The sequence below is a fragment of the Takifugu flavidus genome, chromosome 5 (genome assembly GCF_003711565.1).
Source record: "Takifugu flavidus isolate HTHZ2018 chromosome 5, ASM371156v2, whole genome shotgun sequence".
Taxonomy (NCBI): domain Eukaryota; kingdom Metazoa; phylum Chordata; class Actinopteri; order Tetraodontiformes; family Tetraodontidae; genus Takifugu; species Takifugu flavidus.
Window position 1 is genome coordinate 11,812,159 of NC_079524.1, and position 24,692 is coordinate 11,836,850.

The following is a 24,692-nucleotide window of genomic DNA, read 5'->3' on the forward strand; positions in this document are numbered from 1 at the left end:
GTCTGGCCAGGTGATGTCACACCTCTCACAACCAGAGAGCGATTTCATTTTTCATGTGAAGTGATTTCGTACAGAGAGCGGAGGTGGAAATCTAGCCTTTCAGAGAATTTTAAAATTCTCTTTAAATACAGGAAATACAGGTGTCTTAATGTCCTGAATCTGGAAGCAGAACAGTGACCCAGCATCAAACCCATTTGTTAAATGTTGACACCAGAAGCTGAATGATGCAAACAGATTTTAGAGATTTTCTTCTGCACCACCAAAAAGCGGTGACTTGGGTTGAGTAATGCTGAAAATTCTTTAACACAGATATGACTTCTCTGATGTGTCCAAAAGTGTCCAGATAAATGTGGCTGACCTTCAGTCCCTCGCCAGCCTGGATGAATCACAAGGGGTCTGCAGGGATTGTGAACACATCATTGCAGCTGCACTTGAACAAAAAAAACAGGCCGTGACGACTGTAGAGTTTCTGTCTGTTGATAACCCAGAAATAAACCATCTCATCCTCTTCCTCCTCCACGATAATTAATGACATCTATCTGGATAATGGCCAAAGGCTTGGGTTTTAAACACACACATTGAGGGATTTTTGGAGCAGAGATGGATGATATACACAGAATCGGAGAAAAATATTGATATGAATCCTCCCATTCCTGGAAATATGCAAGTGTGTGTGTATGGGTGGGTGTTTGTGGGTGTTCTACAAGACCATTACAGCATTGACTCACACATTGGCCTTTTTAGCTTTAACCAGACACAGATGTAAAGCAACATCTGTTAAACCCAAACCCTAACACACGCATTTTACAGACAGGTGAACCAGACATTGTGGTGCTTTCAAATACACCTCAGAAATCAAAAAATCAGTAAACTCTTTAACCGGTTTAATGTTTCCAGTCAAAAGTCACAGCCAAGGTGTACCGGTAGTTCCTTTAAAGAATACAAGCCGCTCCTGAAGCAACATCAACATAATCTAAAATGTGTGCACAGATTATTAAACCGTGCACATAAACAGATTACTGTACTGCGGGAACGGTAGAAACAGTGCAGGTTGAGTTTTTATTATTATTATTATTTTTGGTAACAGGTAATGCTCTTTAATAGCACATATTATTCCTATTCAGAAAACAATTTTATAAATTTAAAAAGAATTTAAAAGCATTTTCCCATGGACCTGTAGAGGTTCTGAGGGTTGTCAGGAGAATTTTAAGAGCAGGGGGAGTGGTGCAACAATGAAACCAGACAGCCTCGATACTGATGTTTACGGTCTGTGCAGGAAGGAGTTGCCCTTGCAGCCACATTTGGGCAGGTTCACATGAATGTTTGGTCTGGGAAATTAAGCTCATCGGCCTCCTGTTGCAGTTTTGTTGCTGGCACTGTTGAGTTTCTGTCTTTGGTACTCTGCTTTTTATCCTCTTGAATTTATGTCGTTGATTATATTTGGCATAGATATTTTCCATTAACTAAGACCAGGAGCTGCTGAGCATCATCAGTCTGAAAACTCAGATTTGACACAATGGGCTCTCTCATGAATTACAACAGTATTAGAATTTAGAATAACTCCGTCACTGCAGCCAATTTTTAAAAAACAAAAATAAAAATCAAACTGATCAACCACCAGTTTAGCAATTAAAATGTATTTCAGTTACCACAGTGACCTCTGACCTTCGTAAACAAAATCAACAGTCGCTTGGCACCTGAGCAGTTGATAACTGTGTGTGTTATGTTTCAAATTCAGTTCAGGGGACAGCATCTAAACATTCTACATGTGTTGGGAGAAAAATGTTGTAAGGCTGGGGACAAGGAGAAAAATGTAACTGCTAGACTCAATCCAGATGAGTGAGCAACTCTTGAGATGGAGGTTGTGTTTTTCAAAAACAAAACAGCAAAGGAAGCACCATTTGTTTAGTGTTTGATCTATTAACACTGCATACTGGCACATACCACACAAGAGTTGTCATGTGGAACAGACTTTGATGTTCATCAAAAGATTTTTATCCTTGACTAATTTTATCAAAATGTTGAATTTTGACACCAAAATGACTTGATTAATTTTAAGTTGTTTATATATTTAAATATTATTTTAATGTACGTTTTATATTTTCTAAGTCAGATTATAAATGTTTCCCTGAACTGAAATAATACCTCTTTTCCCACTGGCAATTCTTCTTCAGGTGAGTTTATACTTTTCCCTGTGAATCTTTGCTGCCCCCTGCTGCCTGATAGACGTCACCACACTGAGCTGGTTCCACGCGCCCGCGTGTCAGGAGCGGTCACGTGATCTGGGCGTCAACAAATCATATTCCGGAATCACAAATCAACTAATCAAGGTTCAAATCCAAAGTTTTGCAAATAGGAAGTTTTTAATATTAAGTTTTTCGTTTTTCCCCCCAGCAGGGCAAGTTTAGATGTGTTGCGCAAATAGATTTATTAAAGTCTACTTTGACTTGTCTCGTGTCGGACACAAGGGGGCTCAGACCGCCTTCCTCGTCCTCCTCATCCTCCTCCTCCTCCTGCTCCTCTTTCGGAAACGGGATGTGATGTAAACATGCAAAGTTTTCCTTCCCCCCGTTCTTTCAGAAGCGAGTAGATCTTCAGCCTTCAGCACATCGTTGAGGGGAAAACACAGAAGAAGCTAAGAAGACGCGCTAAAACGGTGCAAACGTCGGGCAGGAGACGGGGAGCGAGCCGCCGAGACTTTTGTCCACCATGATCCTCTGAACTTGTCCGACGACAAACTTGTCCGACGACCTGCCAGAGTCCGAGCAGAAAAAAAAGACACCCGGAGAGGAGGTCGCCGCTGCCGCCGCTGTTGCTGCGTGGATCCGGAGGGAAAACACGGACAGGTAAACATCTGGCACATCTGTGGATTCATGACAGAATAAAGGGAGGCCAGTTCAGAACGCGTGGAAACTTTTGACTGCATGACAGCAGATCAGGGCTCAGGGGCTGCAGCTGCAGACTGAGGCCTACAGCCCCTATCTGAGATCTTTGTTATCTGGAGGAGCAATGATCCTGCACTCATTCAACAAATGTCTCACACACGGTGAAATCAGCCGGATAAACTGCAGCCAAAGAGAAAAGCAGGAACACGATCTTATTTCCCTGCATTCATGAGTTATAGATGCACAAAAACTGCAGGTTTTCCCACATTCTGTTTGAATGCTTCTACTTTCCTTATATAACTGATGTTCTAACAGACGGATTGATGTTGAACATCTGCGGCAAGTTTTCCAAGTCATTAATTAAAAAGTATCTGTGAATACAGGCCAAACTAACTGGATATACACATTTTAAAAAGAGATTATTCTATTTATCTGGCTCTCATGGATTGAATGATGATATTTACTATAATAACAAACATCTGGCTTACATGGGTGTAGGTTTGTGTGACAGTTATTCTGTAGTCTCGTCCTGTGGGCTGATGGACAGTGACAGTCAGGGTCCCAGTAAAGGTGGACCTGGTGAAAGTTGATGCCCTGCAGCTCCAGGTCCTGCTTGCTGAACGGATATCAGTTTACAGCAGGAGGACCTGTCATTCTGTGTAACTGGAATATTCCTTATGGGATTCTTGAGCTTGGCCATGTGAAGTCACCTCCTGACACCAGCTTTACGGCATTTCTCCGTGGTTTCACCCTCAGGTCAGGGTCTAGTTCCATCTGCAACAGATCTAAATTTGCAGAAAACCATCATCAGCGGGCGGCGCGTGATTCTGTGTGCATGTTACTGCCGTGAGGACCTCCGGAGGGCTGCATTCAGGATCACACTCCGGTTATTTTAATTCCAACTCAGATCAGTTTACAAAAACAAACCAATGTTGATGGATGCCACGACGTGTAAATGTTGCAGCCATGAAAGATTTACGCTTTATTCTCCTTAAACGTGCAAAAGAAGAAAAATAAAACGGTTAATGGGGCTTTACCCTGTTGCCATGGAGATGAGAGTATTGACCTGTAAGCATCAGTAAACAGTAGATTAAAAGATAAAATGTGATCTTGGACAGGAAAACTATTTTGTGCACTTAATCTGACAATCTGGGATTATCTGAATATTAGAATAACATAACGTCTCCTGAATTTGCATCAAAGAGGTAAAAAAAAAAGGAACTTTGGCTGTTAGCAACCGAGCTAAATGTTCTTGTCTTACACTCTCTGATTAAAGCCTTTTTATATGGGGGTGCAAAAAGCTGGAGAATTGTTCTAATCATTCACATTAGCCAGAGTCTGGATGTTGGAGCCAGAGGTGGTGTTTGGGAGGAGCAAACACACCCAATGGTCATATGTTTGAACCTCCTCAGTTCTAAATACGGCTCCTGTCTTCATCGTTATGTCATTTTCTGCTGTGAAACATCAGTACTGCTGCCGTCCTCTGGACACCCAAGAGTTCTTCAGAGGCCTGAAAATCTGAGGCTACGCCAAAGTTAAGGTTAGCATTTGGGGGAATTATGAGGGAAAAATACTTTACAGTGATGAGAGACTAGATCAGCCGGCGGCAGGTGTGTTCATTTGTTAGATGAGTGGCGACAAGCTGATTTATTGTCAGAATGCAGCATGGTGCTGCAGAAAGTGATTTCCCCGCAGCGACAGTCGAGTGTTTAACACCTTTTTTCTGACTGTGAAGCTGATTGGAACAGATTCGACACCGTGGACGAACGTTGCTGTTGATTTGTGTAGTCAACCAATCAAACCGGATAAAGAGTTAAACGGATATTAGCACGATAGGAAGGGACTGAAATAGTTGGTGGAGGCAGGGCCCAGTATTTTCGATGCAGTTGCAATAAAATGTGTTTAAATTTGCAGCAACGTTTCTGCAAACCTGAGATGTTTTTGATTTTATGATGGCGCAAAAATGCACCAGCAAGAAGAAAAAGCAAAAATCAAATGCATTTCTTTGACTTATTCCTTCAAATTCAGCTTCAGTGTTACTCAGAAACTTCGTTGAATGCATATCACAGGAAATGGGCCACATTAAGGTTGTGGTCTAAAGCAAAAGGTGTGATATCAATATGGGTTCCTAAAGAGAACAGTATGAGAATGAGTAAATGAGTAAAAGATTATCTGGCCAGTTCTGATATCTCTTGCAGGCAGAAATCCAGATTTCCTCTAAAATCTTTCCAGCTCAATCTGAAGCCAATAATGGGAGCTGTCTCAGATTTTTTTTCCCTCTGAGATTGATCCAATGAAAGAGTGAATCTCATGTGTTAGCAGCTAACGCTCAGGAAAATATAAAATCAAAATCCCCACAGAGGTTTAACTAAATGTTTCCAAAGACATTGAAGCACGGGTCATGAAGTCATCACATAAAGGCTTAAGTGCATTTATCTGACCCGGATATCAGCTATGGGGCTCCTCTTTATCTCAACAGGCCTTCAGCCTCATTGTGAAAAACAAACTCTTACAGGAAACACGGGCAGAATGGCACCTTGGGGCCTGTGTGCATGGCTGCGGTTCGTCCTGGAGTTGAAGATTACGCACGAGTGTAAATGAGCGTGTTTGGACTTTCCATCTTTCGAGCAGCAGCCAGCAGTTAAATTGTTAAACGCTTAAACCACTCCGAAACTCCTGAAACTGCGGCGTTATTTGTGAGAAATTAGCATTAGCATTGGTTAATAAGCCCCTGGCGCTTATGCAACTGTAGAATATGGAGGCATATTTATTTATTTTGCTGCTGAAATGCGTATCAGCCACGTTGGCTTTGCTCGCCGATAGAGCGAGTTATTTCAGAGGACTGAGATAACCTCCCGTAGATGTAGTGCGCGTCTTTGCACCGTCGGGTTTGGTTCTGTTCCGTCTTCCTCCATAAATGCTCTATTACATCATCTTCAACACATCTGCACCGCCATTCTGAGAACTTTATTGTTGGCTTCTATAAACAGAAGTTGAGGAGGTGTTTTATGGTTATTACTGCTCCAGAAAGCCTGCGTGAGTGATGTTTGCTTCTCTCTTCTGCTTTATGAACAATTAAGTTTCCACGCGCAGGTTAGCTGGTATGAAAGCCTCAATTCAATTCATGTCCAGTAATATTCTGGACTAACACGTCTGCAGAAATGTCAGGTCTGTTTTTCAAAATAAAGCAAATCTTTTGAAGTTTAAATGACTCTGGATTCATGCAGCCTTCCTCTGAGATGTGAGACAATCCAGAGAGATGAGCTCCTCCGCTCTTTTCACCCACTGCTGACAGAATTATGATACCCACATACCTGTGTGTGTGTGTGACAGTTCTTTTTTTAGTGACTGCCAGCTTTGCATGCTCCCAATATTCACATTTCTAAAATCAGCTGAATTTCCTCACTTTTCTGTGCCTTTGATCCACTGACACATTCAGCTCTATTTGCTTCTGAAACAAACTCCATATTCAGGTCAGACTCTTAACTCCATCCTCTCCGGATCCTCTGGCCAGGCGCATTATTCCCACCCTCATATTTTCCACCGTTCCACGGAGCTCACCTTGCCTGCAGAGCTCCTCTACATATTAACTCAGGCTCTCCTCGCATTCCTCAGATGCCAGCTGATCTTTTTAAACCGTGCACGTCTCCTTGCCAGCTCAGGCCATTTAACATCACCTGTTCTTGGGCCACAGTTGCCTTTACTTGATTTGTCTTCCAGGATCCCACATATTCCAGATTAACTTGCGGTGAGGTCATCGACTGCACACACATTCAGAGTCAAATTGCCTTTTTTATTTCTGCAGCCTTGGAGGCGGGGATGAACCGCTGATTAGTCATGTGTGTTTTCCTTCTGTCGGTGGGAATTTTTCACGATGAGACCGTGAAAACGCCCAAAACGCGGCCAGTAAACGCTCGCCGCCGAGGATTGGATGCTGTGTTGCCGCTGGTTTCGTCTGTTATGGCAACAGAAAGGAAATGTTTTATGCTGCCTGGTTTCAGTATTCCATCTGGTGACACCCATCACACGCACCAGATGGCTTCCAACGACGTTCCAAAAAGTTGGGAGGATCTTGCTGGATCCTCCTCTGAGCATATTTTCATTCTTCTACTTATAATGTGCGGAAATAATCTAAATATTAGTGTTTTATTCCTTTATATGTTTCCTGTTGAGGCAGCTGAGAGTCTTCAGTGTCTCTGTGTCATAATAGGTCTGTGTGTGTGTGTGTGTGTGTATGTGTGTGTGTGTGTTATAATCAGACAGTACTGCAGGAACAGAAAAGGCTTCTTTTTTACAACAACGATGTGCATTTTCTTGCTATAGATCCAGTTTAAGTTCACAGTCAGTCATAATTTAGTCATAATGTCTTGATAAAACAATAAATGCGAGACATATTTATACTAGGATGCTGGTTATTTTCAAAAGCTGCTTTTCTTTGGACTTGACTTGTAGCTCTCTGAACAGGTCCTGCAGACGTCCCACATCCTAAAGCCTGAGTAGCTCCCACTGCTTAAATTCAGCATTTCAGAGCCAAATGTCCATTGTTCCATCAGCATATTTGGACCAATCGCACAACGCAGCCCTGCTCCAAAGTTCCTGAACGTTTAAAGAGGGACTTTTCCAGGAGAAAATGCATGGAGTTAAATCTAAGAGTGATGATAAGCTGTTGCCATCGTGTTAATAATGGCTGGTTAATTCACCAGCTGTAGTGGTTGAAACCAACTCGAATGCAAAAATCATCTTCTCCACAGGCTGAGACGTGTGACGGGTGTGTGATGGGACTGGCATTTGCATTTAAATTATTCCTAAAACTCGAGCTGGATCCACCAAAGCGTTGGGTTTGCGTTTCAGTTCTATTATTTTGTTCCCAGTGAACTTTGTCTCATTCACCCCTCGAGCAGAGGGAGAGAAAGAGCGAGAGACATGCAGATTCCTGCATGTAACAGTAAGAGAGAGAGAGAGACTCAGAGAGAGGCATGTGGATTCCTGTGCGTATGTGTGAGCGAGCGACATAGAGCCAGACTGAGGGAGAGAGAGCGCCCTGGGTTGCGTTGAATGTTTGGAATGTTGAGGCTTTTGGCTGCAGTTTGTTCTAAGAGAGGGAGGAGGAGGAGATGAAGACGGAGGAGTGGGGAGGGAGGAGGAGAGAGAGGGAAAGGCAGACGGAGGGGGAGAAAACAAAGAGAAAGACAAGAAAAGAAAAGAAGAAATTATGACTGTTAAATGTGCGTTATACATTAGACCCTTTTCTCCTGTTCTTTAGGGATACATTCACACACCTTTTTCATGAATAACCTATTATGTCTTTCAGCATCACTGTTCAGCCTGGTCAAAATGACGTCTTCTACCAGGCCGCAGAGCTGGAAGGTTAGCTTTAGCTTACACAAGCTAGCCACAGCTCATTAAACCTTCTGAGGCTGTTTATTCAGCTGAAACCAGCCAGGTTGTACAAAAAGCCTTTTGTGTTTGCGTCGCCGTGAAATCCAGTTTGAAAGTGTCAGGAGGAGGAAGTGTGCAGTCGAGGTCGCGCAGATGACACATGGGGAAAATGTCCAGACTCAGGTCAAGATGTCTGGCTCTAATCCGCCCCGATAGGGTTAAATTCACTTAAGTGCTGTTTATTTCCTGCAATCCTTAATTTCCAGGGACAGTTGTGGCACCGGGTTTGTTTTGGTTACAACAACAGTTTCTTGCTGTTGTTCCACAGTTCTTAAAATGGAACACTTTCAATCCCCTTTTTTTCCCTCCTCCTTCTTGCTCCCTCTGTCTCCAGCAGAGGGTTTTTTTTCTTTTTCTCCAGAACTTTTACTGTCAGTCTGTGCTCCCCCGCCCCCCCCAAGTCTGTTTCTCTCTGCTGTCATGTGATTTTGCTGTAAAGATGAGCAACAGCGCAGGAATCTTAGCAGCAGCCAGCACATTACATAAAGAAGTGTTTTATTCAGAGCTTTGTGCTGCGCCTGTATGCGCTCAGCTCAGACAGTCCACGTGGAACAATCTTATATGTGAGTATAGAGAAGTTTGCAGCCGATGGAAGCCGCATCTATATCTTTGTGATGATTGTTTGATTTCACCTGCAGTGATTTTTGAATTATAATAATGGTGGTGTGAGCAGGAGGATCCCCCCCCACATGAGCCTGGTCCTGTCCGAGGTTTCCTCCTGTTAAAGGGATTTTCCTGCCACTCTTCCTTGCTCGGCGGTCCGGCTCTGGGTTTGTGAAGTGAAACGGCTGAATTATAAATACATTTTCATTGAGTTGAACTGTTCTGACCTTGCAGCCAAATAAAATAATGCAAAATTGTCCGACAACCGTCGGAGCTATTATGCTCGTTTTTCACCAAACAACTTGAAAATAATCACCTGCATGTAATGTAGACCTGAAACTAAAGACAACAGCATGTTTTCCTTCTGGGGTGATTTGGATTCAGGGACACAATGTGTTACAAACACAGCTATTACACAATTCTTGCTAAACTGTTGTAATCTCCAGAGGGAACGAACCATTTGCAGTTAATCTCACAAACCCGGACCTTCGCATTGGAAGCTTAGAGGAAATTTGGTGGAACCAGGTGATTTCGGTGAGTCGGCATTTTCTGTCAACGCAAATCAACTGCGGGAGAGGCGGTCACCGTTTATCCATCACCTAGAATTGTTTTGTGCGTTTAAATCGTTGTGTTGTGTTAACGGGTCCAGCTGAAAGTAGGAGTGCGCGTCTTTTGGGATTTGTCACCAGGGAATCGTGATGAGGCGTGAATTCCAACTTCCACTATCTGCCATTGTGGAAGTTATCGCATGGAACATGTTTTGCTGATGCACCACATCAGCCCTGTTCTCCGCTCTGCAGTCGCATGTTTGTGTGTCTTCTTCTGTGTTTTCTCTTTTCAGTCCTTCTGGCTCTCTTCCTCCTCTCCGTTTGTTCAGTGGACGTCTCTCCTGACCATCTGTTTCCTGCACTTAACTTGGTTTTGTAATAGAAACCTGACAGTGGAGACACTCGAAAGAGAAGGAAAGTGTCCAAAAAGAGCAACAATGTTCTGTTCCTCTTAAGTGAAATACAACTTCAGAACTTTGATAAAGAAAAGAGAATGAAGTGTTGTGCTGGAGTCTTACGTAACCTGTGAGTGGGCTGCTGTTTGTGCGCTGTTTTTTCTTTCTTTCTTTTTTTTATAAACTCGCTCCGCTCCATCAGCGCTAACATTATGAAACGCTCACACGCTCACTTAGTCGTCTCGTAAATGAAGGCAGGAGTCTCAGAGTAATCCGTGTGATGGTTGTGGAGACAGCTGACCTCCTACAAGTGGGAACGTGTTCCCGTGTTGGAATTCTTCTTTCCACATTCGCATTCTGGGCCTTAGGGAAGTTGTCTGTGCAACAGTTTTTGTTCTGTTCCATGAACATTCGGCTCAACAACTTGAAGCTGAAAGACATCTTACAACAGCTTCCTGGATGTGCAGCCTACACATCTGTGTTAGCATCTGGATTAGCCCTCTGCCAACCCGAATCGGTCATTTTTTGACGGTTTCCTTGCGTCAGGACTTGTTTTATTCTGTCGCTTCATTCCAATTTTGATCTTGTGCAGATGCCTGATTTAACGATGCACGCAGTCACGTATAGATTTGACATATCGTCACCTTTAATATCAGGAAAAGGAGCTGATCAATGAGTCAATAAATCAAACATTCACCTTAAGGTCGATGTCTTCTGTCACGGATGAAAAACAATTATTGAATGTAAACTAGGAATTAGTTAGTCAGAATCAATTATGGCTAAAACCTTCAACTATGACATCTGCACACAAAATTACAACCATAACAGTCAGTTCAGTCTCTTAGCAAACTAAAACTCTTCAGACAGTATAACAAGGGTTCGACCAATAAGGAGATAAAAGTATAAATGTAACAGATGAAATTAAACACTGACTCTGAGAAAGTGCTGGGAGAACAATGACACAAAGGCAGCATACAGGGTTACTTAAAACACAATAAAGTAGACAATAAACTGTCTGATAGAACCAGCGTCAGGGTCCAAACCCTGTTAACCGTCTAGAATCTGCTTCTGCTCAAAGATTCTTTCCCACATAATCAGTTTAAATACAAACTAAGGGCAAGAAAGAAGATTTGAACCAAATCCAGTTTGGTTTTCTGTGTTAAGTGGCCTTAAATCAGTGCGGTTTGCTGAACTTTTCCATGCAGCCCAATTGCTTTCAGACGTCAGTAATAAATTCTGGTGGGCATAAATATTTATAATTTCTGCACAGACTCATGCTGCGTGTTTTTACGTCGCAAATGAGCGATGACAAGTTCGGCTTTCTCAGAAGTCGTTGCGGGGAAGCAAATATCCGTCAGCCTGGATGGCAGCAAAGGTTCTTCGGAACCGCAGCTGTTATTGCGTTCGGGGGAAGCTGCAAACAATCCCATGAATTCATCAGGGTGTCACTCTTTCATTCTCTCTCCTCAGACATGTAGCCAGCGTGTTGGGGTGATCGGTGGACCATCATGCACCTCTTCCTGCTGCTGATCCTTCAAGCCGCAGCAGCCTTTGCACAGATTGATCCTGGTGTGCACGCACACACACACACACACACACACACATTTGATTCAGCCTGGGTGAGATCTAGCTATACATCTGGTATTCATCCGCTCATTTAGTGAATTGGTGTGTGTGTGTGTGTGTGTGTGTGTGTGTGTGTGTGTGTTTTCAGCACACTGTCGCTATGCCTTGGGTATGGAGGATGGGCGGATTCCAGACGAGGCCATCACAGCATCCAGCCAATGGTACGAGACCACTGGACCCCAATATGCGAGGTGCGTTTGACTTGACACTTGTGATATTTGCGTAATTACCAGATGTCTGCAGCAATGTTGGCTGGAAAAACATCTAAATTTATTCAAGAACATATTATTAGATGATGATGTGATTTCCAGGAAGAATGTTATAAAAAGAAAAGAAAAACACATGACAGGTCCAGAATCACAGCGGAGGCATTCATTTGTATTAAAATATGTCAAGGTTATTTTTTACGGTCAGTTTTTAAGCCACCCCTTCAGAATTAAACCTATTGCATATATATATAACATTTATATAACATTTATTCCTGAAACTTTAGCTTTATTTACAGTTTTTTATCTATTTTTTAGAAGGAGATACGCACTCAGTTACCTCATTTTTGCTCACATGTCTCCAAAAATCGATATTTTATTGCAAGTGTTCAGGAAGTGCATTACATGATGTGAGCCACTGATCTTGACGTCTTGCTGATAGTATATGGGATGTTTGCAGGCTGAATCAAGAGAAAGGAGATGGCGCTTGGTGTCCGGAGCCTTCAGACAGTCAGTACTTGCAGGTTTGTGTCTGTCAGCTTTTCCTCTTTCCTCTTTCTTGGTTCTGATTATCAACACTGTGTTTAAAGCTTTAAAAGGGCAAAACTCCACTAAAATATTTAAAAAGATCTGGCAGGGGAGGGATCATCGTGTTGCTGTGAATCATTATCTTGCGACTCGCAGTGAACAATTCTGGCAAAAGGTTCTGAAGATGTAACCAGAACTCATGGATCTCATCCCCAATAGCCTGTTGAATTTATTTAATGATTTCAGTCCAGTTCAGTTTTTAAGTTAATAAAAAAGGGCTCGTTCTAACTACTGTCATTGTTGTTTGGTGTGTTCAGAAAAAAATTGTCGTTTTGTTGTGATCTGAATGAATGCAGTAGTTCTGGGCTTATTGTGTTCAGGTGGACCTGGGCAAGCTGACCTTCCTGACTGTGGTCGGGACTCAGGGACGATACGTCCAGAACTCTGGAAAAGAATTTGCCAGGGCGTACCGCCTCAACTACAGCCGGGATGGACTGTTGTGGAAGTCTTGGAGAAACCGTCTGGGAAATGAGGTGAGCGACCCAAATACTTTGGTGGCTCTCAACCCTCCGCGGGGAGGAGATGAAGGAAATGAGCCAGGAAGAGAGTAAATCAGAGGAAATATGCGATGGTATGATAGAGCGGAGATGTTGGAGGAAAGACTGGGCAGGAGGGCAGGACAATGAGAAGAGTCGGTCTGTTTTTCACTTGAGGCCGCTTCTGTTGTTCACAATCAGCGGGAGGAAATGACATTTAGCTACAAGCTTCCTGTTGGCGCTCCTGAGCGCCTGCAGCTCAGATTGGGGACATAATTTAGACACCGGGTCATGTTTTTGTCTGAGCCTGATAGACGGACACAAACCTACATCCTTATTGTTGTTTTATATTTTTATTTTCCTTAAAGGTATAATTCATAAAAACAGTTTGATGTTAGGAGAATTGAATCAGTTCTTTCACCAGCTAAAATGTCATGAACTATTTATTTGCAGGTGATAGAGGGCAACAAAAACACGTATGCTTCAGTCATCAACGACCTTCACCCTCCCATCATCACACGTTACATCAGGCTGCTTCCTGTCACCAAACTGTCGCCCACAGTCTGCATGAGGGTAGAGCTGTACGGCTGTCCGTGGGAGGGTAGGACACACACCCACACACCCACACACCCACACACCTGCACTACGCCTTCTTTAACTCCCTGACATTCAGGACACTGCAACTCTAATCAACTCTTAGAAACATTGACTCCCCCAGTGATGACTAAACATCCCTGAAATGTTGTCATTCTGCAGCATCAACAGAAGATTTTTCCGTCTACAAATACACGCAGCAGCTGATGAGAGAATTTATATTTTAAAGAGAGTCTTCAGTGTTGATGGTGTCGCTGATAGTAAACGAGGGTGTGAATGGTAAAATCCGGTCAGAAAACGTAATTTGTTGATGAATCATATGGTTTTGTCTCATCTGCGCACCTCTAGCGGTGGCTCTGAGTCCTCCAAACGTTATTATTGATCTAATTATGACCACCAGCTTATTTATTTAGATTTATTCCATGATGATGAAAAGCCAGGACTCGCGTCCAAATAAACACTTGTTTCTCCAAACCTCTCCACAGATGGACTGATCTCTTACAGCGCCCCAGAGGGCCAGCTCATGATGCCCCCCGCTTCTCCCAACGCCTGCCTCAATGACTCCACCTACGATGGGGTCCACGAGAGAAGGCGAGTGGAGCGCACCCGCGCCACTGCATCCCTGTTCCGCCCTGGCTGTGTCTGACTGCTGTTGTGTCACGCAGGAGGCTGTTTGGAGGGATGGGGCAGCTGACGGACGGCGTGATCGGCTTGGACGACTTCCTCATGACTCGTCAGTACCACGTGTGGCCGGGCTACGACTACTTTGGCTGGAAGAACGACTCGCTGGGCACTCAGGGATACGTGGAGATGGAGTTTGTCTTCGACAAACAGCGGAACTTCACCTCCATGAAGGTGTGGACATCTGTTTGGTTTCACCTCAGCACATCAGTGTGTTGATTAAAAGATGATTGTGGTGAGAGTTGCTATGGCGATCAATCACAGTCGAGCCCATCTGTCCCTCCAGGTTCACAGTAACAACATGTTCAGCCGTGGCGTGAAGATCTTCTCCTCCGTCTCCTGTTGGTTTAAGCCCCGCCTCATTTCCAGCTGGGAGCCGGCGCCGGTGGTTTTCAACACAGTGCTGGACGACAAGAACCCGAGTGCTCGCTACGTGACCGTGCCGCTCAATCGCCGCGCGGCGAAATCCCTCCGCTGTCGCTTTTTCTTCGCTGACATGTGGATGATGTTCAGTGAGATCTCCTTTCAGTCAGGTAATAACACACACACACACACACACACACATTTTTTTGCATTAAGTTGTGAAGTTTTAACAAACAGAAAATATTTTTGACCCCTTTACGTCGGTCCATCAGAGGACGCCATTCTCCCGACACAAATGACCCTGATGGTGACTTCACCTACAGCCAAAGATGAGATCACCACGGCAACCACAGGTATGACCTTTGACGTGCCTGGACGGCGTCAAACAGTCCCAGTGAAATGCAGCAACGCGTCTGTTTCCTTTGATGATTCCATGAATCAATGTGAGCGAGGAAGAGGAGCATGCACGTTTTTAAAGCAAACTTCTTGGCAGCTGCTTCAAGGACACTTCAAACTCCACCCTCCTCACATCTGGTCTCTTTCCTGCAGCTGCCAGTCCATCAGCCAATTACCCGCAGGACGACAGCAACACGCCCATTCTGATTGGCTGCCTCGTGACCATCATCCTGCTCTTGGTCATCATCATCTTCCTCATCCTCTGGTGCCAATATGTCTGCAAGGTACTGGAGAAGGTGAGTGCAAACAGCACCGATGGGACTAAAACTAGACTCTCAAGTTCCAATTTTATTTCATTCTTTACATTTCTTTTTATTCGCATAAATCCCCTCAAAGTGAGAGAGTGATTTTACAGTAACGAGCGGAGGTTTTTCGCTGGCTGTGTTCCATTTTTCTGAAAACCGCTGGCACGCCATTAGAAGCTTTCATATTTACAGTTTGGTCTTGCTCTCAATAAAAAATGAGTCACGCATGACATTCTTCCAAACATTTTCCTAATAGGTTGTTATAGGTCTGGGGTCCAAGTTTCTGGCCACCTGTCGAAATATGAAGTATTTATCCGAAAGCGTCATAAAGTATAAAGCACGAGCAGCTGTTAGCTGCCAGTCAGTCAGAGATGATTACAAACCAAAGAGGGAATTTTAACAGCCCCATTATTTTCCTTTTTAGGAAAATAAAGTCTGCCGCCATTTTACACCAATATTTATTACACCAACAAAAGTGTGAAATTAATTATGAAAACCTCTAAAAGTATCGCCTCTAAATAGATTGTCTCTGGACTTTTCTGCTCCAGATTGTGATATTTAACATTTATTCTCCATAGACATGAAGTGTTTTCATTACTAAAGAAATCAAGCCCCTTTTCCTCCTCCAGGCTCCACGGCGGATCCTGGATGAGGAGGTGACAGTCCGGCTCTCTTCCTGCAGCGACACCATCATCCTTCAGACGCCGCCGGTGCCCCCTCGCTCCAGCCACGCCCCCTCAGGTAGAACAATTGCTATGGTATTAGCCAAAGCTGAAAGCACAAGGGGGAAATAATCTAAAATCAGACCAGAACCAGTTGAATTGGACAAAAATGGACTCAAACTGGTGCGGTGTTTATTACCTGCAGAAACCCCCCACAGAGCCAATGTATACAGGTTGCATACAATTTAGTTGTTGTAATGAGGTACCTCCATAGCAACAGAGAGAGCAGAGATTAATTATACGATGCTATTTACGAGACCAAAGCTACTGACAGTTTTAGGAGAAATATCCTCACTTAAGCCTCTCATTGTTTGGATGTTGAGAGCTATAATGATGCATTGTTTGCAGACATTTCCTGATTTTCTTTTCCTTTCCTCAGGCCTCGCCAACAGCGATCCTCACTATGAGCGAGTTTTCCTGCTGGATCCACAGTACCAGAACCCAGCGGCCCTGAGGAACAAGCTGCCAGAGCTGTCACAAAGCGCGGAGGCCTCAGGTAAACCGAACTTTAGCTCTGACCTCCAGGAATAAGGTGAGATGGCTGGAGAGTTTAAGAAAATGCCAGGGTTGTGAGACAGATGTTCAGGCCCGTCTCATCGCAGATAGAAACTTGTGTCGAGACACGTCACCACAGGAGATTTGGATTATTGATTCAAAGAGCTGACCTTCAGTACAACCATCAAATCGCCTCTTTTCTGTCCCCTGCTGGCTTCTCTGCAACACAACAGGCTCTTTACCTCTCCTGTCAGTTCCCACCTTTGCAATCGGCTTTCAGCTCCTTAAAGTTGGAAAAATCTTGATAAATATCATCACTAAATATTTCAATATGTTTTAATCTAATATGTAATGGCAGAGGTCAGTAACTATTTGTTACTTGTCTAATCCAACCTCATTTTTTCAGTGACACATCCTCCTTTTTCCTCTTCTTAGTTCTAGTCTTATTTTCTTCATGGCGCTAGTAAAAGGGGCATGTTCATTCTCCAGGTTTTCCTCTCTTTTACCTCCCGCTCTTTCTCTCTCTGTCTCCCTGTTCCTTCCTCACGCTCCTCCAGCTCTCCTGCTCGGCAATCCTCTCTATGACCTCCTCCTGCTGACATCCTGTCACATGACATCAGGCTGGTTGCTCGGTAAGCTCTGAGAGGTGTGACTCCCGACATTTTGAAACCCGTCACCTACAAACCAAGGAACAAAACAAATCTAAGGTTAAGAAATGAGACGTTTCTAAGCTGGAGTTGTGCAAATAAGACAAATCACACTCTTAAAACAGGTTTACCGTGATGGCGGCGAGTTAAAATCACACATTAATGTCTCCCCGGAAGCTGTGACAGTGCTAATAGTCATCTGTCTTTTGTAATAAGCACGCTTCTCCTCTCCAACAGCCTGTGGGGGAGGCTACGCCGAGCCGGACGTCACCCAGTGCACGCCTCACCAGTGTTTCCACAACAGTGCGCCGCACTACGCAGAGACGGACATCGTGAGGCTACAAGGCGTCACTGGCAGCAACATGTATGCTGTTCCCGCCCTCACTGTGGACTCCCTCACCAGGAAGGACATCTCAGCCGCTGAGTTCCCGCGGCAACAGCTGATCTTCAGGGAGAAGCTGGGGGAGGGACAGTTCGGAGAGGTCAGTTTAAACCCCTTGAGGATGAAGAAGGAAACATCAAGATATGGAGAGTAAACTCTTTAACTTCTGCAGGTCCACCTGTGTGAGGCCGAAGGTCTCCCAGAATTCCTGGGTGAGGGGTCGCCCCTTCCTGAGAGAAATGGGTGTTCGGTTCTGGTGGCTGTGAAGCAGCTGAGGGCTGATGCCACCAGCCAGGCCAGGTGTGATGCACAATAAAGCGAACACTGTACCACTTCTCTCTTTCCCTGCTGCTAAACTCGATGATGCCGTCCTTCCCCTCACACGTCAGGAACGACTTCCTGAAGGAAATCAAGATCATGTCCCGCCTGAACGACCCCAACATCATCCGGCTGCTGTGCGTGTGCGTGTCCTCCGACCCGTTGTGCATGGTGACTGAGTACATGGAGAACGGAGACCTCAACATGTTCCTTTCGCAGCGAGAGATCGAGAGCACGCTGACACACGCCAACAACATCCCCTCCGTCAGGTTGATATGTCACATTTTATCACGTAATGTTCATGCGGGTTACCGTGGCGACACTCTCCCTTCTTCCTCCATCCCCCCAGTCTGTCTGACCTCCTTCACATGGCGGTGCAGATCTCATCGGGGATGAAATACCTGGCGTCTCTGAACTTTGTGCACCGCGACCTGGCAACCAGAAACTGCCTGCTGGACCGACGCCTCACCATCAAGATCGCCGATTTCGGGATGAGCCGGAACCTGTACAGCAGCGACTACTACCGCATCCAGGGCCGGGCGGTGCTCCCCATTCGGTGGATGGCCTGGGAGAGCATCCTGCTGGTGAGCTGCTCAACAAAACTGAGTAAAGTCCCACGAATGCATATTTGAACCGGCTGAATTCTTTGCCCACCAGGGTAAGTTCACCACAGCCAGCGACGTGTGGGCGTTTGGTGTCACCCTGTGGGAGATCTTCACCCTGTGTAAGGAGCAGCCCTACAGTCTGCTGTCTGACGAACAGGTCATCGAGAACACTGGCGAGTTCTTCAGGAACCAGGGCAGACAGGTGAGGACGCTCTGACTCCAGATCTTAATCATCTTCTCTCCCTCAGCTCCAGACAGGGTTTTTTGATCCACTCGCGTTTTTATCAAAAACTTGCTGTCCTGTCTTATTTCTCCATCTGGAGACCGTTTCATCTCTAATTAAAGCTGTTTTTTTGTCTAGATATTCCTTTATGCCCCCCCACTGTGTCCACCCTCTCTATTCGAGCTGATGATGCGCTGTTGGGGTCGCGACATATCCGACCGGCCCACCTTTGAGGGACTTTACCAAGCCCTGAGACCCCACGTCAACCAGTGAGCTGCGACCGCTGGGATCCGTGCCGCTCCGGCTTCTCCTCAGAGGAGAGCTGGTCCGTCTCTGAAGTCCTGAGTGACGGAGGACAGAAACATTACTGCGAGAGTCAGTCGCCGTCAGCAGAAATGAAGACACTGCCGGCGTTGGTTTTCTTGGTGTTAAGGGAACCGATTCTCTCTTCTTAGCGATGGAAAAGGCAAAGCCAGTTTCACTTGGATGAAAGACTTTTTTTTGCCTTTTCTTAATAAGTTAATTCATTTTAAACTTTTATGGATGTTTATTCTGTGTTTTTGTTTCATAATAAGATGTTTTTCACCTACGGTGTTATTAACATTTGCATTTTTTCTTTTTCTTTGCTTTAAACTGGACGGACTCTATAGTCTTGCTATTTTCTGCTCTCCCTGTGGTTTTTACTATTATTGTAAAGCACTGTCCATGTCCCTTCGTCAGTCGTGTCCATATATTAACCCACACTGGAGTTCGAGCTGGGGTCAAAAATTGTAGCGTAGCTCAGTTGTATCTCTATTTTTATTTCTCATTGTCGCTGTGGATGTGAATGTTGTTTTTTTTGGGATTCACATCATGGTGTCAGGAGATTGAAAATTCTGTGATGTACAGAGCTTAAAGCTTTCAGAGAGTTAGTGATGGAAGAGGTGGAGGCACAATGCAAGTAAAACAACAGCTGTTGCATCGTTCTGTTGCCAAAGATGACATATAAGAAGATATTTGCATGAGTTTATAGTAAATAGTGGCTTACTATGCTTTAAAATGCCTTACAGAATATTTGCAACACTGGTACTGTGAGCCTGTGGAGTAATCAACCGTGGGAGGCAGACCTTCACTCAGTGTCTCATTACAGCTGGTTTTGCTTTCTGTTTTTTTTTTTTCTTTCTACAGCAACAGTTAAATGAACTACACACTGTTAGATCTGATCAAACTAGGCTGAAGGTAGAGCGCGTGAGCTGCATCTCTGCTAGCTAGTCTCTCCAGGATGTCACTCTTTCCTCTTTTAACGTGCAGACAATTCCTAATCGTGATGGCAGGGGGCGCTGTAACACGTCCCAACAGTTGGCTTTCCAGGAAGGGTTGAAAATCCCACATTCCCCTTGAATAAAAATACCTAAAATATCTAACAATTTGTGGTTGCCCCACAATGGCAATTTGATCAGAAGCCTGATTTAAAGCTCATGATTGACAGCAGAAATTCCTGGAGATGCTGGTTGGCTGGCATACATTTATAATAGTTAATGGTTTGATTGTTTCTATCCCACTGGGACAACACAAGATGCACAGAGATCACACAAGCACAAGATCTTTAAGTAACGTTAGCAGTTTTCTTTTGCTTGAACAGGGATATGCCGTATGCCAAATCTTCTGTTGAATCTTTGGTATCTGGTAGTGTATTTACACTTACACGGTCCTGAAGCTGTTACAAAATGAGCTTCCACTTATAATCACTTTCTGTCACACACGTGCACTCAAACACTGTTAGCTTGCAGCAAACACCATTTAAAATGCAATCTGCTCATCGGAATACTCTTAGGTCTGCAATCTGCTTAGTCAACGCACGCATTATCGTACCAAACAGGGTCCTCTGATGCTAACTAAGCTAACAGTCACAAAAGCTACAGTTGATGATAATTAGGCATGGAAAGGTAATGTTCAGCAGACAGGACAGAGACAGCAGTTATATCATGTTCACTATGATTTTGGATGTGCTTTTAAATTCACAGTTGTGTGTGTAAAAGTGATCGACCACAGCAAAGAGAGGTTGGTTGGATTATGTTAAGTTTGAGTACATTTTTTAGTGTTTATGTGGTTATCTGTACTGTACCTTAACACTTCTGTGTGTGTGTGTGTGTGTGTCTGTGTCTTTAAGAAAAAATGTTTCTGTATGTTTAAATATTATTGACATTCCTTTGAGCACTGGGATCTAGTTGGGATTAAAGTGGTTAACCAGAAATATTGCCATGTGACTAAATAAGGGAGAGATTTATTTTCTTTTTTTAGTTGTTTACTTTTTAAGCGGCCATGAAAAGGACAGCGAGTAGGGAAACCACTAAACTCCATCTCCCAGAGTCCTTTGCTACAGTGAGCCTGTGTATTTTTTATTTTGATTCTATTAGAGAGAGATTAGTCTTACGGTTTGATCGTGTACAGTATAAGTGATATATAATGTCTTTAGTGTGTGAATGCAGACAGGAAGTGATCATTGTTATTGATTAATTATCAGAATTTATTGTAGCAATATTTCAATGCTTTTTTCTGTTCTGGAAAGATTTGAGGTTTTGCTTTAAAAGAAATGAAGCAGATTTCACAATAGATTAAGTCATTTTTTATGTACATAGGCCTGTAGCTGTGTATATTAATATATATTGGGAGTCAAAAACTGTGCTAGTCCCAAATATTTTCAATTCTGTATGCTTTCTTAGTGTGATTTTCTTATAATAAACAGCGAAACACGGTAGTGGAGTCCTTATTTCTTCAGTTTAAAATCCAGGCGAGGTTTATAAGATTTTCACAATTAGAGTGTTGTGCTGATTTCCATAAAGCAGAGCACGTAGTAGAAGTTTGGACCATTTTAACCGATGATTCTGAAGTGAAATTACGAAAGAATTTTCTTCACGTTCTTCCACCTACACTACTGCCTGATGCCAGCAGGGGGCGACAAAGTAACTACAACGCTTTTCCTACATTCAGACGTATTCATACAGACTGGGTAAAAAGGAAAGACCCTCAGGTGGCAAAAGTGACACCCGTGATATTCTAGGTCTCCACAAACCAATCTTGGAAGTCAAGGTAATGCAGTTTTATCTGCTCCTCTGTTTCCATGGTAAACAGTGCATCTGTTCAGTTTTATCAACAAGCCTCATGATGAGGAAAAAAGTAACTCATTGGCACTGATGGTTTACCACATTTTCAGAGGAATTCTAGTAAAGCTGTTAATTAAAGCAGATTTAATTTTAAAAACTTAAGAATTGGAGGTCAGCTGATGCCTTATTGGGGCACCTGTGATGGAGGAGGTGAAAATGAGACTGCAGGGGATGAAACAGACACTCCTGAGCATTGAAGGGGATTCACGTTCTGAGCAGAATCTTAGAATTGTGATTGATGGATCAGAATTGTGTTTCCAGTTAATTGTAGCCCGATTGAGCCGCCTTTCACACTTCAACATAAGTTCTTCAGGGTACTCAGAGATTTGTAAGGGGGAAAAAAATTAGCATCATTGGATTGAGCACGTCAGGAAAACCACTTGAAGCCTTTCAAAGCAGCTGCAGGTTCAACCATTAACTGTGAAAACACTTATATGTAATGAACAAAGTGGGACAAATGTCAGAAAAAGGGGAGTCTGTCATGAATTAGAAACTTCTGAAGTCCAGGCACCATTGTTCCCAGTGTGTTTTTCATCACCATAAAGTCAGAGCGAAAAGTTCTGCTCCTTTGGAAGAGCTCAGAGGTTTACCACCAATCAGTTTAGGGAAGAAAGATGAAATAAAAGTTCAGTTTTCAAAGATCATTAGCGTTTTCAGGACGGGGCTATTCTTTCCCTTTCAGAGAACCACATTTGCTGCAATTATCTTTGGCAGGAACAAAACCTAAAATGATGGAAACTGAAACCAAACGCTTGATTGCAGTTGTGGGCACAAAAATGGCAGCTTGTAGAGAGCTAAAAAAAAAAATCTGACTTTAAATACAGTATATGAGGATATAGTCGAACGTGCCTCTGAAGAAAAAACTCTTGGCAGATGAAAAAATGATAAGTGATGCATTGAAATGACCATGAAAAGAGCTTTTATGTGCTCACTGTAAACCGTAGGGATGCTGGAGGAGGCCTGACCAAGCCCTGGCTGGAATGGTGGAGCTGCTGCGTTCCGCTCCTGAGGTGAATGTTAATTTAGTGAGAAATGTGACACATCAGCCAACACAGAAACAGGCCCATGCATTTTTTTATTAATCATAATTTATCATTTAAGCAGAATGTGACAGAATAACAAAAAAGAGGAGAAACATCAAAAATGACACTGTACTCCACAGCAGAGCCAGATGGACAGGTCGACAAGGTCAAAAACGTGTTTTCCTCAGGAGGTACTCCAGGAGGTGTTTCACGTGTCTAATGTGTTAAATGAAGGTGTGGCGTTCATCAACGTCACCGCATCGAGTCTTTAACACCTTTTTACAGGCCAGACCGTGCAGGGATTCTCCACTGCAGCCAAACAAACATGAAAACTACCTGACTGTGCTCCGGGCATCATGTTGGGAATGTGAAATTTAGGGAAGTGGGAATATATTCTTCCGCCTCTTTGTCTTTGCAGATTAAAGGCCATGCTGCTGCAGATGCAACGCAGCATTGTTGTGTTTTGTGTTTCCATGGCTCTTTACGTGCTCTGTGTCTAGGAGGCCCCTCCAGGTGGGCAGCCCTCATTATGAAGCTGTTTAAACCGCTCAGATCAGACCGACACCTGCTTCTCATTGGAAACAGCAGCCGCGGCCGCCTCATATTCCTGAAAGGGAAGTGCAGCGCTGCGATAAAGTCAGCCCGCCTTTGATGTTTTACACAAATGTCATAAAAAGTAGCTCTTGTACAGCTTGAGCACTTTTTCCAAATGTGTAGTAGGAAACATTTGAGCTGCATACACATGTGGCCTCTGTAGGTGAGCTGCATGCCGCCATTCTGCTACTGGAGGAAGAAATGGAGTAACTCCTGCCACATAAAGCCCACGTGTGACCAGGAGTGTTCATTCATCCATTCAAAGGATATTCTGGTGTATGACTTGGCAAAATGTACCTTTTATGTATCACCACTATTATTTGTTAAATAATCTTGAAGAAAAGTACAAGAAACAGAAATTATAAAATTAAATCAAACTCGAAACAGACCAACATCTGGTAATAGAAGTATTGCAATAGTGCTGCGCCGTGCAGTTCCGAATTTGACCGCTAGATGCTACCATTGAGAAACTTTCCTAAAAATGAGCACTCAGACATCGAGAATGACTCTACCATTGTTTTTGCTTTAAATTAGGAATAACTGATACTTCTGATGCAACTTTTACCAGAAAATCATCATAACACTACTTAGAACCCCTTGTTTCTGTTTTTTAAACGTTATAGGAGATGTTATCATCATGTTGATGTTTATTAATCTAATAGCTTCAGAAAAGTTAGAAATATTGGGAAAAACCCTAAAGGCGTAAAGATGAAGCATCCTCATTTCTTCCAGATGTAATAGGTAAACTTAATATTTGTTTGTAATTTGTTTTGGGAGCAGAAAACCTGAATTTGCTTGGTCCGATAACTCCGGACTGCGACGGGCCGATGAAGTCATCACAGTTGGTGAAGCGGCTGATGGTTAGCAGATGTTCTGGTTTGTGCTTCAGGGGGACAGACGGAATGTTCACTGTAGACTTGAAACAAATGCTGAGGTACGTCTCTGCAACATAATGAAACAGGACAATGGCAGGACAGTGTAAACACGCACAGGCTCAGTATGTGGCCCATTTGATGAACACTGGTTGTTCCTTTCGGCTCTAAATGCATCATGTTGTAGTTTTATTGTGTTGCAACATCCAAAAATGGCCTACAATGGATTGTAACATCAGCAAAAAAAAACTTCATATGATTTATATCTATAGCTTTTAAATGTGTTGCACATTTTGTGTACTCTTTCTTCAGTTGTTTGAATTAGCATGCTAGCATGTTTGCACCACCACCATGTCCACTTTGTATTGTTTTCTGTATGTGTATGTGACACATCTCCCCTATAAACATGGATGGAACTACCAACCTTCTCCAGAGGACAGAAGATCAGACATGTCTTGGTATCTAACAGGGGGTTGTAAACTCTTTTTTAGCAAATGGATTCTTTGGATGTCACTTGAAGTAACTTAAAAAGGTGTGTTAAAAGAGAAAGTGCAGCTATGTGTG

General features: G+C 43.6%; 1 protein-coding gene and 1 long non-coding RNA gene across 5 annotated transcripts; one reads left to right on the forward strand and one right to left on the reverse strand.

Moving 5' to 3' along the window:
- Positions 1-2,344: 2,344 nt before the first annotated feature.
- Positions 2,345-3,689, reverse strand: LOC130525905 (uncharacterized). The gene is made up of 2 exons (XR_008950615.1): positions 3,374-3,689; positions 2,345-2,863 (listed from the first exon to the last, which is right to left on the reverse strand). It is a non-coding gene; the product is annotated as an uncharacterized LOC130525905 (long non-coding RNA).
- Positions 2,484-21,234, forward strand: ddr2l (discoidin domain receptor family, member 2, like). 4 transcript variants are annotated; one of them, XM_057033198.1, is made up of 21 exons: positions 2,484-2,846; positions 9,374-9,461; positions 11,341-11,439; positions 11,585-11,687; positions 12,163-12,226; positions 12,611-12,763; positions 13,220-13,367; positions 13,846-13,951; positions 14,026-14,215; positions 14,328-14,574; positions 14,677-14,757; positions 14,954-15,096; positions 15,735-15,846; positions 16,207-16,323; positions 16,880-16,954; positions 17,207-17,451; positions 17,524-17,651; positions 17,741-17,938; positions 18,019-18,253; positions 18,327-18,476; positions 18,636-21,234. In XM_057033198.1, the coding sequence occupies exons 3-21, from the start codon at positions 11,379-11,381 to the stop codon at positions 18,768-18,770; spliced, it is 2,691 nt and encodes an 896-aa protein (XP_056889178.1). In that variant the 5' UTR covers positions 2,484-2,846; positions 9,374-9,461; positions 11,341-11,378; the 3' UTR covers positions 18,771-21,234. The 4 variants fall into 4 exon arrangements, with proteins under 4 accessions (XP_056889178.1, XP_056889177.1, XP_056889180.1 ...); XM_057033199.1 differs by lacking the exon at positions 2,484-2,846 and adding an exon at positions 8,878-9,094; XM_057033197.1 differs by lacking the exon at positions 9,374-9,461 and having other exon boundaries at positions 2,485-2,846.
- Positions 21,235-24,692: the final 3,458 nt, after the last annotated feature.

Bases quoted from the DNA above. Each gene is read 5' to 3' on its own strand.
- ddr2l (XM_057033198.1), top strand. From the start codon at position 11,379: ATGCACCTCTTCCTGCTGCTGATCCTTCAAGCCGCAGCAGCCTTTGCA. The intron at 13,952-14,025 runs GCGAGTGGAGCG...TGTGTCACGCAG, and splicing joins GATGGGGTCCACGAGAGAAG to GAGGCTGTTTGGAGGGATGG. The intron at 15,847-16,206 runs GTAGAACAATTG...TCCTTTCCTCAG, and splicing joins CTCCAGCCACGCCCCCTCAG to GCCTCGCCAACAGCGATCCT.